The sequence below is a fragment of the Morone saxatilis genome, unplaced genomic scaffold (assembly GCF_004916995.1).
Source record: "Morone saxatilis isolate NCDOM2014 unplaced genomic scaffold, NCSU_SB_2.0 Contig20, whole genome shotgun sequence".
In the NCBI taxonomy this organism is placed as follows: Eukaryota; Metazoa; Chordata; class Actinopteri; family Moronidae; genus Morone; species Morone saxatilis.
The window spans coordinates 21,819,250-21,835,454 of NW_023339763.1; the positions used below are offsets into that span (position 1 = coordinate 21,819,250).

At 41.3% G+C, this 16,205-nt stretch overlaps 1 protein-coding gene across 1 annotated transcript in view; it reads right to left on the reverse strand.

Moving 5' to 3' along the window:
* dscama (Down syndrome cell adhesion molecule a) overlaps nt 1-16,205 on the reverse strand; it is a 68,601-nt gene that overhangs the window by 19,797 nt on the left and 32,599 nt on the right. The window contains exons 2-9 of the mRNA XM_035665965.1: nt 12,912-13,058; nt 11,410-11,688; nt 10,943-11,218; nt 10,138-10,434; nt 8,482-8,757; nt 7,099-7,377; nt 6,632-6,751; nt 4,628-4,807 (exon numbers count right to left, since the gene is read on the reverse strand). Of these exons, the coding sequence (XP_035521858.1) occupies nt 4,628-4,807; nt 6,632-6,751; nt 7,099-7,377; nt 8,482-8,757; nt 10,138-10,434; nt 10,943-11,218; nt 11,410-11,688; nt 12,912-13,058 (1,854 nt within the window). The remainder of the gene's footprint in view (nt 1-4,627; nt 4,808-6,631; nt 6,752-7,098; nt 7,378-8,481; nt 8,758-10,137; nt 10,435-10,942; nt 11,219-11,409; nt 11,689-12,911; nt 13,059-16,205) is intronic.

Here is a 16,205-nt window from a genome sequence, read left to right on the forward strand (position 1 = left end):
AGGTGATGAAAAGGGATTACATTATTTTCAGAAGCATCATTTGGGCCAGATTAATTATTAACAAAAAGAACTGAAACATCAAGCTCCATTGCTGAAGTCACACAAACATTTTGCTAAAAGAAAATGATAGATGATGATGATGATGATCATTCAGTCTACAAATAAGGTTTTGTGGTTTCTGATGTTTGAAATGCTCTTGTCAGATACCACTATGAGTTAATGTGATGTCCTTTTTTGTGGGTTTACTGTAAAAGAAATATAAACCCATTTATGTTTGGATCAGCTGATCAACAATTGACTACCAGTTGTCCAAATACAGTTTTTCATCAATTCATTATAAAAAAAACATTGCTGCTGCTGTGAAACCTGATGCCAAACCTTCTACTGATTTTTTCCCTACAATTTATAATAAAAAAACCCCATATGTTGTGTTATCTTCTCTCCAGATGAGCTGGCTTCATCAGAGCATCATCCAGGTTAGAGAACTGGGGTTCTAGTCTACATTTTACCCCACACTGTAACTGGCTGCCCCGCTAGCCATTATAAGAAACACAGTGTCCAGGCTCAATGGGGCCATGAGGGCCAGATAGGAGAAGATGAGCTGAGATGTGTATAGCTCCCTGCCCTGGAGGCACACTGTAAGTGGGCGCTGGGGAAGAGACAGCATGGATGGCGGGGGGGAAGGGAAGAGCTGTGTGGCGATAGCACAAAGATGACTGGTTCACTGCCTGCCTGCAATGTACTGAAATAATTCCTTTAGCTGCACAATTGGCTTGGACATGGAGCATGATACCAAATGTATGCCTGCAGACTGGGCGGGCTTCTGCACAGAGGTGGAAGGGAGGGGGCTTGGATGCAGATGAGTAAATAAGATGAAAGAAATAGAGATCAGAGGAAGAGGGGACTTCCTTATGGTTGTCTGAAGGACGCTGTGCTTGGGAGAGTGCTCAGTGACCACAAGACCATTTACCACTTCTCTTCAGTGAAGCCTCATTAAGTGCTCTGCCCTCATCACTGTGTCTGCCGACATTATGATGTCTAATAGGCTTGATTGGTCTTAATTGGCCCTGATAAACATTGAGTGGCTGTTGACTGACTCTGATAGCATCCGCTGTGGATTGGTAATGAATTGACTGAATTGCATCTGTTTTGGAGGTAGGGATACTTGACTGGAAATTGCATAAAAATAATTTGTTTAAACCTCCACCTGCAACCTGTGTCGCAACAGAACCAAAACTGATTACTACTCCTAGAAAGAGGCTTGTGAAAGAAGAATAAACATAAACACAAGTGCATCTAGGCACACTCACACACGCACACGTACACAACTTAATCCTGGTGCAGTGAGTGCAAGCAATTTCTACTGGCTGTTAGTGCAGTGGCGGTGTTCACACAGGATGATGCATGGTGTATTATGACGAGACATTAGCCTATGCACAGACACTCATAACAATGAAAGTGCCAAGCTAGGACATCACAATGGCTGCAATTCATTTCCTGGGGAGTCCACCACAATAGCGTGGCAGAGTGGGATCTATCTGAACCACTGCATTAGCCTCCTGGCCCATTATTCTTTTGTAATGGCTGTACTGTGTCTGTGCCTTTACATTACGTCTTTACATTAACATGTGCAGTGCTTTGTGTTCAAATGTCTGTCTTTGTGTGTGCTTATGAGCATGTTTGCTCACCTGTGTCACATAAATGACCAGATAGCATTGTCACCATGCATTTATCTATTCTATACATCTCAGAGCTTCTGATTGAAACTATTGATTCCCACTGTTTGTTTACTGATACATCAAGCCACACTTGGACAGCCAATAATACACAGCGAAGATCATACTATCCATCACGTGAGTACTTCAGCATGCGTCAGCTTGTATGCCTCCCTAATTGGCTCCTAAGCCTCTTAAGTAGCTGCCACTGCTCAAGTGGTGTAGGCTGGCCTGGATAAACAACATAAAAACAGCACAGAGCGTACAGAACATTACAGTGTCCAACATTACTGAGTGTTACAGCCTCAGACGTTATAGTGGACTGCACTGGCTCAACACTGTGCCTATTAAGCACATGGAGAGGCTTTAATGGTCAATGAGCTAGCTGTCTGCACACACACACACACACACACACACACAGGAGATAGGATGAGGTGTGGCTCCCCTGGCGCCCAGGGAGATTCAGGTTACTACAGAGAGCAAAGAGACGCAAATCAGGACAGCACGACTATCACAACAACAGCCTGACACTTCAGGGGTAGAACATGTACCTGAGGGACTGCTGACACAGACACAGGACCACACACACACCACACACAACACACACACACACACCACACACACAACACACACACACACAAGACATAAAAAGACAAAAATCAATAATCTGTTGTTTAAAAAACCCAGATCTCGCAGTGTGTTTTTGTTTCCATGATCACATGTCATCTAGGACCTGGTTAATTTAGAACTTAGAATTTAGAACTGTGCCACACCGGTAAAACCAGTCCCTAAATTTTGTGAGATATTTTTCTCAAGATTATGATGGAGATGGTCTGCAGACCTCAAGGAGGAGAGATTTTCGTACTGTGAAAACTGCAAAATACAGCCCTTATAAAGCAAACGTGTTATGTGTGTCACCACAAGAATTTTGGTGTAGTCACCATGGTTTGATGGGTACTGCTTACTCTGTAGGCTAATTTATGCTAATTATTCTGAGCAGGGCACAAAGACATTTTTACCATAAAAAGCCTCTTCACTTGTTTTGTGGTTTGTATTTTCTTTGTTCAATTGCCTGTTATATTATTTGTATGATGCTCAGACATTTAGAGTCTTTTAGAATTTTGTGAAAATAAAAAAAGAACTTAGCAACATGGAGTACACACAATTCAATATACACTTGTCACTTACTATATTGTGTTATTAATGTAAATAAATAGAAGAAATGCAATAAAGATGTTTGCTTTTCTGAGTGAAAACCTATTTGTCCAGCTAAAGGATTTAGACCGGATCAGAAGTTTTCATTAGTAGCATCCTTCAGCGTATTTAAAAAAATATATCTTCAAGGATATTTAATTGTGAATCACACTTGAATGACATAAAGGACCGTACTGGGAGTTGGTGCCTCTGTGTCTCTGTGCATGTATGTTTGTCTGTGAGGGAGCATGATAGGCTGGATTCTGACAGGAGGGGTCATGAAGGAGTGGTAGCCTATTTGGCTGTGGCTGGCAGACAGTGAGACTCTCAGCAGGGAGTACTCTGCTCTGGCTTGATAAGAGCCACAGGGGCATAAGCCTCATCTAGCAGTGACGGATCAAAATGAGCACCCAGCCACAGCCTACTGGCTGGAGATCTCTCTCTCTCTCTCTCACACACACACACACACACACACACACACAATCACAAAGACAGAAATGTGAATTTTTGTTGAATCCAGATATTTGACAGTGTTGTTTGTGCCACAGAAGAAGTATATATACTGTCAAATCTCTGCTTTTACCATCTCTCTTTTTGGTGAATTGAATCATGTATTAGACTCTCATGGTTTATTAAGTGCTCTTTCAACCTGAAGAGGGCAGTATTCTTATGGACAAAAGTGTAATATTACCACAAAAACACTAAGTAGAAAGCAAACATTTAAATGTGTGAGAATTGCATGAATTTAAAAGCAACTTGATTTCTGTATCATATATGTAATAACTGTGTTTGTACAGAACACATCTACGTAATATTACCTTAAAGTAATTATCGCTAATCCTGGTCATGATATCGAATTGGTTAAAACTTGTAGAAAGTAAATCAAAAGATATGTTCAATGTATGTGCGAGGATGATTGGTGTTAGCTCCAACCATTTGATAATGTCAGTGGTAATCAAAACATAACGGCACAACAAATATAACATTGGTCAGGAATGTAGGAAAGAACATAAACACACAAACTGTAAGCAAGGGTATTATCACACATAAAACATGCCTGTATTTCTTGCAAACATAATGGTGGGTTAAACTATCTGGTCTGGAACACGTAGTAAAGGGAGGGGGACCAAACAAAAGTACAGACATGGCGGGGAAATGGACATGGATAACCTATTCCAACTCCAACCCTGTTTTCCTGCATCCTTCAGCCCACTTTTCCACATGGCAGCTCCTGCCTGCATGCAGAATTCAGGGCTTAATGGAGGGGAGTTAAGTCCTTGGCCACACAGCGGATAAATGCTGTACATTCTCCAAGAGATGTGGTGGCAGTGGCTGTGTGCATTGCTTTCGTGGGATTCATTCAGGCAGAAAGCACAGAGCAAGCACCCTGATGGCATCTTGCTGGTGGCCGGACTGTCACAGACAAAGCTGACTCCCATTCAACTCACTTAACCTCTCTGCTTTAGTGTTAACTTTTTACTTTAATCTGACCAGCAGCACTGAGCATGAACAGCATCAGAGTATGAAAAAAGAAAGTCAACAAGACAAAATCAAGTGTGACTGATAACTGTTTGTGGAAAGCTGACCATAAAAGAATGCACTACACAACCCTAAATATACAGTTAATCTAATGCAGACATGTTTGTCTACAGCACCTTAGAAGCAAGTTTCAAGTTTACATTCTTATGTTTCAAGTGGCGTTTTCCCATGAGACTTACTTTTGACATTGAGATACATGGACTTGCTGACATCAGCTCCAACATCATTGCTGACTCTACACAGGTAGAAGCCACTGTCTTCTTCCAGCACATGCTTGATGAACAGAGAGCCATTGACCAGCACCTCGATCCGAAAGCCTGAGTTGAGGGCGATGGGTTTGAACTGAGGGACCCCGGCACCTGTCAGAGAAGACAGTGAGTTTTGATCAGGCTTTGACCAAAATACAGGAAAACATACCTGGCTAGTACATATTTTACTCCCTTAAATTTTCTATGACCTTATCAGATACGCCAACACATATGGTCCTTAATTTGTTTGAAATTGTGAGAGGTTACTGAAGCACAATCTATTTATCAATTATGAGATCCTCAGTCAATATTGGTGGTGTCATAAATAGGTTGGAACAAGGATACAGATGCTATATGACTGTGACAAGGCTAGAGATTTATGGGGGAAAATAATATTTAGTTATTTAATGTGTTCCAGATAAAGAACCCAGCCCTGAGCGTTGTTGTATTGTTGCGGTATTGTGAGAAAATGAAAAAAATTACACCATTATCATTTGAGCACTACATAGAACTCTATTTACTGTATGAATGAGTCGTATTTAGTGGCCAGGACCTGTTTCTGAAAACATGGAGCCCATTCTTGGACTTCATTAACGACAGATAGTGAACTTATCTTGTATCACAATTAACATTGCCTTATAAAAACCCACAGCTGATATATGTACAGACTTAGTTTTTATGGTTAAACCTAATGTAGGTATTCACCAGATATCATTTTTATTATTTATTTATTAGATTAGCATTTTTAATGAATGAATTAATACATTTATTTTGTATTGTTTGCTGACAAAATTGTGAACTACATTTTACCACAACACATTAGTACAATCTATGTATTTGTGGTGATATATGGGACTGTGGAATGGGTTAAGAAGATAATAGATAACAATACTAGGAATACACAGCCTGTGACCCTGTAACCATCACAGCGGTGCTTTAAACCAAATGCTAACATCAGCATGCTAACATGCTCACAGTGACAATGCTGTTTAGCAGGTGTATCTTAGTTATTAAAGTTATTATATCATCCAAAGGAAGAAAAGTCCCTAGGATTTTTGGCACCGTGAATAACAAATGTCAAGGCAATCCTTTCAGTGGTTGTAGAGATTTTTCAGTCTGGATGAAAGCGGTCAACGACTGGCCGACTGACATTGCCATCCCTAGAGCCATGGCACTATTGTTTGTTTTTCTGTTGCAATTGATGATGTAATTGTTCCAATTAAAAAAAAGGTTTTGCACTAAAATTTAAAATAACATTTTGCAAAACTGTTTATGACACATACACCCATCAGCCATATTATTATGACCATGAATAACACTGATGGCTGATCAGTGTATAAACATAGCAGAATTTCATTGAATTTGAGGAACCTGCAATTATCTAAGCTTTGCATGAACAGTAACAGCATATGAGCCTTGGTCATGTATCATTATAAGTAAGCAATGTCATAAATGACAAGAATAAAAGCAATTGATGTTCATGATAATACCGATCCTTTTTGTTTTCTAGAAACGCTGTTATTGTGTCCATGGCCAGGAAGTTTCGTAGTTACATAATCTTTCACCTATTTTCTACTTCCAGAGAAATAAAAAGCTCTTCCTTCTATTGTTGATGTTTCTAATCTCACAGTGCTTGTTTGGACTTGAGGTGGGTGTTATTATGCATTCAACCTCAAGGCTGTGGACACTGTTTGCTGTGTTGGCATCGTAGATGATCATTTACTGCAGAGAAAAGCTTGCCAGAGGACAAAAAAAAATCTTTACATACATTTCAGCCTGATTGTCAAAAGAAAAGAAAGGCAAGTTATCCAGTTAAAGGTCTTTGAAAACTTGGGAAACACGTTCACCAAACCTGGAAGGAACTGTTACTACAGTATAATATGTGTGTATATTATACACAGGTATATTAATGTGTGTGTCATGCTGTGTGTTTACCTTTAGAGTACTCCCACTGGATGGTAGGAACAGGATAGCCTTCAGCTGAGCAGTTTAGTATCACTGCCTTTCCATAGATGCCATCCTGGTCCTTAGGTTGCACCACAAATTTGGGAGGAACTACAAGCCAAGTCGCCGTTAGATTACACTTATTCATCTCAAAATTGAATTTATGTCTACTGATCACTAACAGCTCACTTGGAAGGAAATCTTTCAATAAATCTCTGATTTATATTGTTTTTAAATGTATTCAGGGAGAAAGATCAAGTCATAATGAAGAATCAATATTACCTTAAAGATAATATTTGGTTGAACAATGCTAATCATTTAATGATCTGATGCTGACACTCAATATATTATTATTATCTCTCATCAGAATTCACTTTGTTTTATCTCTAAAAAAAACTTTTCTACTCTCCTCATTACTACCACCCCGCTTCTCTCGCCTGTCTTCCCCACCTCCTCACCTCGGACGATGAGCTGGCTCTGGTGCTCTACGGCGGCTGCCTGGTTGCGTGCGATGCAGGTGTAGTTGCCGTTGTGCATCAGTGTGAGGTTGGAGATACGCAGGGAGCTGGTAAAATCTATGTTGTCTATGGTGACGCCCAGGCTGGCTGGGATCGGCCGACCGTCCTTCTGCCAGGTGATGAAGACAGGTTGGTCGCCGGACATGACCACGCAAGGGATGAAGACTCGCTGGCCGATGGAAAACCGTGGGAACTCAAATGGGTGGATGGTAGGTGGGACTGGGGAAGAGACATGCACATTGATTTTCACCTCAGGTCAACAAAATCAGTCCCCATTCACACAAGTATAAAAAAACAACATATATGTCTAAAGCACTCTCACAGCAACTTAGTCATAATTCTCCCTTTATCACCTTGTTCCCAATATTAACACATTATACTGTGTTTTATTACTTGTCCCCACACAGAATGGCTTAATTCTCTCTTAAACAACATGCATATAACATTTTCTCTCACTCTCTTTTGCTCTCTGGGGACACTGTAGCCATCGTGAGAACCAGATGCTTTAGAAAATTAATGATTTAAAATAACATTGGAATAAGCGGCACTTCAGTGCTTATTTAATTCACAACAAAATAGGCATAATAGGCTCCTGGGGATTCCCTCCCGGCAGCGGTGGAATGCTAAGCAGCCGAGAGGCAAATTAGCCATGGCGGAATGGCGGCATAGCTTTGTCTATGCTGTGTGATTTCCCGCTTGCACACGCCTTGGGTGGGTGGGGGGGTGGGGGGGGCCCAGCCGACATTTCAAATTATGCAGCGTCATTGAAGAAAGAGAGCCATCTGAGGTTATCATCATCTGGCTCAGCTCAGCACCGCTGCATATTCAGATGAGCCCCAGATAAGCTGGTTGGGATGATGGAAATGGTGCTTTGCTATCAGTGATGTGAGTGTTTTTTTACAGGTGGTGATATACAAATATACCCCTGCATATCTGTGTTTTATCCGACAAGGAGAGGTAGATACTAATGTGATGCTTTAATATATCTTTTAAGTGTGATGTACAGCATGTATCCCAGGTGGAAAGACACAGGGTCAGTGCACAGACTGATAAGTGATTTCATCTTAGTATCCACACACTGAAAGATTAATGATGGAGTACCCATGAATGTACTCGACAAATAGTGGGGTATGATACAGTGTGTATGTACATCTCAAATAAATGGTATAAACTGTTTACTTGACACTTCAGATTGGTAATAATCCGGAGTACCCATGATTACACACAGGTAGAGCAAAATGTTTGGATATAGTAAGTCCAGACTTACTATCCAGTGTTGAGTCGTGAACTGTAAAGGAAGACAGATAGGACTGAGGTTCATACCTTTCACAGTAACATAGACACTCTGGTGTGTGGAAAGCTGAGGCTGCACCAGCACATTACATGTGTATTCTCCTTCGTCCACATCCTTCTGCACATCAAACAGCTTCAGGGTGCCGTTGTTCTCGAAGGCCCGCTGGCGGTGGTTGTATGGCAGCAAATTGGAGTCCTTGTACCACTTGATGGAGTAGTATGGGTAGCCAATGACACGGCAGTGGATGTACATGTCCCGGCCAGCGATGGCAGTGAGGTTTTTCATTGGTCTGATGCTGGCAGGCCCTTGAAAGACACATTGGAGAGACAACTCTCTTAAAATGATTTTGAGGCGGGTGGGGGGGGTGGTATAAAAGATAGCTGTTCTGTGTTGTGTGTGTTTTCAAGACACCACAAAGTTTACATGCCTTGATTCATTCTGATAGCAGAAAAATAAATAAAAAATTACCAAGATTTATTTAGAAGTTTTAGAGTGCCTGACTAAGATATCCTTGTTGTCACTTAAAGAAAGGCGTCTAAGCAACTCAAAATAGGAACTTTGGTTCAGAATTGTTACCAGTGGACCATTCTGCTCTATTTCCTTCATATCAAACACGCTTTTTGCCTTGTCAGAACCAGGGACCCGTGTACCCTTCTATTTGAGCCTGTAGTGAATATTACCTTTCGCTCCCACCTCTCTGGTGCCGACTGTGATTGCCTCTGACAAGCATTAGAGTGGAATGTTCCCTTTCTCCACTCATGAAGCTATTATCAAAACCATTACTCATGTTGCAGGCTTTTGCACACACTTGTGAAAAACCAACAGAATAACCAATAGGCATCCATAGCTCAGTGTCTATCAGGGAAATGGACTATTAGGCTTCTCTTTAAAGCACTGTAGAAGACAGTTTAACTAGGCTCTGTAGTGTACTTTAAGCACAAGCATATCCTGGGTTGCTACTCTCTTTAGCACGATTAAGGAGCCAACGATGTGAGAAACAGCCATTACACTTTCTCCGCAATGGCACCTGTGGAGATTTATCTTCATTGCTTGGCTGCATTCGGCATCCATGGAGCCTCGCTTAAGGGCTAGAGGATCGCCCTATTTAGCCTTACAACATGCAAGAATGAACACAATCAAATTAAACCAATCAGTGTACAGAAAGTACCCTTCCCTCTCCGCAATACAGAAATACTAATAGCCTCACACCAAGCACTGAAAGCTTGAGCGCCACAGTATAACTGCTACATGACAACAGCAATCCAGCCAACCATGTCCCTGTAGAGAGTAGATAGCACTACAGTCATACACTGGAGCTAACAGTAAATCACCCTAATGGCGTCCCAATATAAAGCTATCAGCAGGTGTTGGGAAAGAAGCAGGGCATTAGAAAAGTAAACGCTGACACCAGTGACTGATGATAGGAGGTGGTCCTACAGGAGGCTGTAGATGTGTCCTCTTCTGAGACAACAAAATCAGGTTTCTAAATGTGAGAGAAACTAGCAACACATCTGATGAGTAAAAATAAAAACCTCTCGTCAAACCTAGTCAGGCATTCTGTCAACATCTGCACATCTAGGCGCTTTTTAAATGTAGCCAATTAAAAACATATACAAACAGAAAAAATCAAGACATGTTGATGTGTATATGTGATGGTGTGTTGGAAGAGTTGATCTGACAAGCACCTCTTACGTTTATTCGCGCCTGGTAGGAAACTGTCCCGGCCGAGTTGTTGCAGATGCAGCGATACACCCCTCCGTCAGGTACCTGGGTCTGGCTGATGTTGAGGTGGCTGACCACATGGCCCTCGCTGTTGGTGTAATGAGAGATGCGGTGGCGGCTGTCCCGTACCACTGGCTCATCATCCAGAGTCCACGTTACCCGGGGCTCCGGTGTGCCCTTCACCGTGCACGACAGTGACACAAACTCATTGATGTTGTAGACTTTCTCGCTGAATGAAGCCAGAATCTTGGGGGTGCCATCTTGGTAGTGGGAGGGGATACACATGGCAAGGTTCATTTTAATATTCCACACTAATCATAATAGATGAAACATATCTGAAGCCTTTTTTTTAAATGAGAATCTATTCAGAGTCAAGAGTGATTTGCTGATTCATTGCAATACTATCATGTCTGTTGTATTAAAAGCAGAATCAGACTGCAAAGCAAATTAATACAGCTCCTTTCCCTGGCTCCACAACATCATTGATTATCAATATTCTCCTCATATTGGTGTGGTCATGAGCGGCAGACACTGCAGCAACCCAGTTTGTGTAACAGTACCCTCGCCTCTTTCAGAAAATCTAATAAAGATAAGCTATACTGCAGCACTCAATACAATATACACTGTCTAGATTTGAACATGAACACACAGGCACACAGTTTGGATTTCACACATATACCCTTACACACAAAACAAAGAGATTAATATAAAGTTCTGTATGTGAGTGCTCCCACCCACGTCTTCAGTAAGACCACTGTGATTTCTGACCTTCTAGTATGACTTGAACAAAGTCCTGGGCAGACATCTTGCCGTTCCTGGCAAAGCACTGATAGGCTCCTCCGTCGCTCTTGGCCATACCAGCCATGACCAGATTCTCCCTGTTTTGGCCTGTCATGCGGACGCTGTTACTTGGGTAGATGAGCTCTCCATTGCGGTACCAGGACAATTGGTACTCCTCGGAGCCAGTTACACTGCAGGACAGTGAAACCTGACTTCCCACGCTGCCCTTCACTTTACGCGGGCTCACCATGACCTTCAGGGGCTCTGTAGGTAAGGGAGGTAAGGGTTAAGAGTTTAACATTATTATTTTGCCAAAGAAAGAAAAAACACTATATGTAGCACCCTACAAAATTGAAGCAGCATCTTTAGCATCCCAGCTTGTTTCAGACTTTCAGGGATAATAGCACTGATAAAAATCAACACTAATGACTTACCACCACCCCATGGATACTGACCTTTTACCTGCAGCCTGCCAACCACCTCAGCATTGCCATATCCATTCCACACCTCACACACATATGTCCCTGTGTCAGTGGACTGGGCTCTCTCTATCAGCAGTCCTGTCACACTCTGTCTGAAGCGTGTGTCGGGCTCCAGCGGCCGGTTGTCCTTTAGCCAGCGGTATTTGGGTGCTGGATGACCGGAGGCCTTGCAGGGCAACTCCACTCGATGAGATGCCATCACCTCACGACGCTCGAAGCTGTCCAGTATGTGGGGCGCTGAGTTGGTGGGGTCTGTAAGGGGATCATAGGGTATAGTAAGATGTTTGAGTAAGTTGTGTCGTTTGATCACTTCTGAACAATTTCCAATCCCAGGTTCTGATACATATATGTAACACACTGAGTCTAAGTGGGATGGTTGTGTGGAATTGAATGTTTTTATTTTTACCCCCATAATACTGGTTTCTGGGTAGAGGCAAATATGTCTTACAGGGATATCAAAAGAACCGATACCTCAATGCCAAAATTCGGAAAACATTACAGTAGTTTACTCGCAAAGCTTTCGTGCACAGTGCAGCCGTCGTCCACTCTCCGATTTCCGTTTCTCCAATCCACTGTGCTGTGTGCCACCACTGAGCTCAGCTCCGACAAAATACAGTTCATTCAGCTAACTCAAGCAGAGGCTGCACCAAAGCAACAGACACTGCAGTACACTTTTAAAGAGAGAGAGAGAGAAACTCCCTCTACACAACGACAAGCTCAAAAAAGATTACAGAGATAAAAAAAATACATATTAAATGGGAACAGGCACAAGTTCATAACACAGGCTTCCCATTAAAAACAAAGAAACATCCAAAAGTCTGTGCCAGAGTACCCAAACTCAGTTCTGATGAAAACATCAGGGTTACTTTAAAAATCTCCAATCAGATCCACAAAAAACACAATACAACTGTTATTTTACAGGCTACTGTTACTGCTACTAAGGTAAATGATCATCATGTGTAATCGGTGCAGTGTCCCTTTATGGTTTCAGAAAAGGAATGGCATTTTCTGTCCTGGAGCCCTCTTCTGAAATCATGTTGGCACAGCTCTACTGACCTTTATCACATGCCACCCCCTCTTTAATTTGTGTGTTTTTTTCTTGTCACTCCCTATTATATTCAAATTATCTAGATCTTTTTTACATGTACAAATTCATTTCCATAAGGTCCCCTGCCACTTTGCACACACTTTTTTTGTAACCAACCAAAATAAGCAGTACATAAAACTAAATAAAATACATACACACAGACAAATAAGAGGTTTAATGTGTCATCTAGTTTAGTGTCCTTTTTATGGTTCACATTGTTTACTTGTTTTGTGTCATGTATAGTCAAGTATAAATATGATCTTCTTCATTAATGATAAATAAAGCCATATGGCAGGATGTGATGTGATACCTCATACTAATTTAAAATTGGCAACAAGCCCTCTTGACGCTGTTGCATCATTTCTGGATATTTTAGTGTTCCTCTTACCTGAGACAATGAGGCGGGCGCTATTGCTCTGTCGGGTCTCTCCTGTGTACCGATGGCGTGTCATACACCTGTAGTTGTACAGCCCGTCCTCCATTTGCACATCCAGGATATACAGGGCTCCCGTGGATGTGATGACAAACCGTGACACTGCAAATAAATAAATAAATAAAACCTATTAAGTCACAGGACATATCGGTGTATGGTGCAATTTTAAACAGTTACAGTACCAGCCTTAATAAAACAATGAAAATAAAGTAACACTTTGAATTGACAGCTCCTACGAACATCCTAACTGCCTGTGGGCCAAATATGTCACCTTTATGTGAGCTGTAAGTACTGTGTATTGCCTCTGGTCAACGAGTATAATGTTGAACATTCTGTAGCTTGCAGATTCGCTACAAAAAACTTTGAGAGTGCAGGATCTATCATTTCTTCCCCACTGGACCCCACCCTCAGCTTGATTGTCTGGAGAGACAAGGGTTTCACGAAAACAAATAATGAATTGTAGTGTGAATATTTACTGTTATACAACAGAATTACCACTATACACATTCTGAATAGGGTTGCAGTGGTATACCAATACCATGGTATACCGTCGTATGAAAATGGACGATTATCATACCTTGTACATCTGCTTATTTACAGTACTGAATTCCTCTGTATTAGTATTACAAAAATATTTAATTTGACTGTATTAATGTTATTCAGAAAATATAGAACCTAATATTTAGTGAAACTATAATAAAGAGTTTGCTCAACAGAAAATGTTGGATTTTATGACTTTAAGGAGACGTATAGCGCATTGTGATCCTAATTCTGAATGACAAAATAAGTGAACATATTGCCTCCCACTGATGAAGGCAGACTTCTCTGTCTGGACCAAACAGTAGGACAAATATCACCTAATTTTGACCCATAACGTTTTGCACACACAACCAGTGTAATCATGGAAATTCCCAGTTGGATGAAATCTACTGTCTCCACGTTTTGCCAAAATCTAACTACTGGTGTCTGAAACACTGTGACACATGAAAGGAACAAACAAAGGATCAATTGCCTCCGGATTTCATCACAGGAAACAACTAGCATTTTATAACAAATAATATTCTACAGTGATACAGTGTGAGAAGAAAGCGTACTGTGTGTATTCATTCTTAAGCACTGTAATCGCTACCTCACACATTCTAAAATAAGAAAATACAGAAAATCCAATTTTGAAGTCTCTCAGCAAATATTTGCAAGTCAAGTGAGGTAGGTAGGCAGCTCTGTGTGATTGAAGTCACCAAACATCTGCTGCAGCCCATTTAGCTCAGCACAGCTCTGAGGCACTGTGACAAGGCTGTGTGTTGTGTAGCAGTGTAACACAGCTCGTTATCATGTAGCTCATCGCTCTCTTCTCTCTCTCTCTCTCTCTCTGGGGGAAACTCTGTCTCCCTCTCTCCCTCTCTCTTTCTCTGTCTTTTTCTCTCTCTCTCTGTTTCTCTTTCTTTCTCTGCTCCAGACTAAAGCGCAGGGAGCCAGGGATCACAGAGCGCTTTGATAAGGAATGGCTGTGCAGGTCGGATGTGCTAATATCATGCTGATGTTATGCTAATTTGTGTGAACACATGGAAGTAGAGAGAGGTAGTCAGTGTTTATGAGGAGTGATGTGTGCTGTAGCCGGTGGCTGCCAGGGTATTTCATGTCACCGATGATGGAGAAGCCTATGTGCGACGGGGATCAAATGGGGCCGCCATATGGTGGGGGATTCTGGCAGTATTGGTAGAGGTATCATAATGCAGACTTTATGGGGTGTTGAATTACTCTCATTTAGCCCTGTCATGACAGTTTAACACGCATTAATACTACTGGTACAGGCCCTTGCTCAGTGCTAAAATAACTGAAAGAACATTTATGTTTTAAATAATACAAGAAATCTGATCTGCTACTAAAAAAAAAAACATATAGCTAAATTCTTGGTAAGATTTTGAAAAAAATCTTTAAATTTACAATTACAGACCGGGGGTGGAGTGAATGACGGAGAAAATATGACTTCCAACATGTTTACACATTATAATGGTGCAATAAGAAAGGGATGAATGAGAAAACAGAGAAGGAGATGGAGGAATACACATAGGAGGGTGGTGAGGATGCCATTGTGAGCAAGTGATGACCTAGTTAGAAATGAGAGACCATAGATTTGATATCCTGAAGGGGTTTTTCAGCTCGTGGTCGAGATGCTCTGGAGTGTGGCAGACAACCAGTGGTAAAATGAGGGAGACAGGAGAGGTAGATTACACCCATTATATGTGTGTGTCTGTAGTCCTTAATCATAAAACCACAAAGGCAAACCATGTAATGTTATCAAATCTAAATTTTGCTGCTAACAAATGCAGTTCAGTTTTCAAGGAAAGAATTCAGAGAAAGCAGAAAAAAGGGAAATCAAAGGGAAAAAGTGAGAGCCGGCTGTCTTTCCTGTCTTTCCTTTCTCCTTTTACCATCTTCTTTCCCGCTGAAAGTTGTCTGGCATCAAAAGTTGACAAGGCAGGCTTATGAATGAGAGGAGCTTTCATTAGAACAGACTGCCTGTCAGTGTGACAAAAGGCCAGGGTTGGGAGAGGGGAGTATGCCTGTGTTTGAATGCATGTTAAAACAGACACATACACACACACTCACATGTGTTTGTGTGTGTGTTTGTTTGCATGTGTGCGTGTCTCTTGTCTTCCAGTAAATCTAACTCAGTCTGGATTATTACTGAATTTCTCTCTGAGTAGAAATGGGGTTCATTTAAAGGATCATGTAAGCCTTTGTTTGATACTGGAAACATAACAGATTCATTGCCGAGCTATAATGAGGAGATGGTTAGCTTAGCTTAGCAATAATAGTGGAAGTGAGGGAAAACAGCTAGCCTGGCTCAGCCTAATGGTAAAAAAATCAGCCTACCAGCACCTCTAAACCACAACTTCATATTTCTATACTTCGGTTTTTGAGTAGTGAGCTTTGGTCAGGTTGGCTGTTTGGTTTACATTCTACCTGTCTCCTGTCTTCAGCTTCATATTTAGTGTACAGACATGAGAGTGGTATCAACCTTCTCGTCACAGCAACGAAGGGAATACGCATGTTTCCCAAAATGTCAAACTACTGTTGACATAACATCGACCTGATTTTTTTCTCTCCTTAGAATAGAGTTTGACACCTTATATCTTTAGTATGCCTGACCCCGAGAAGTAGCCAAAACTAAATAAATCTTAGTACTGTTTTTCATTGTGCTTATATTGTACGAATTATGTACTTCAAACTGTACATTTTACACTT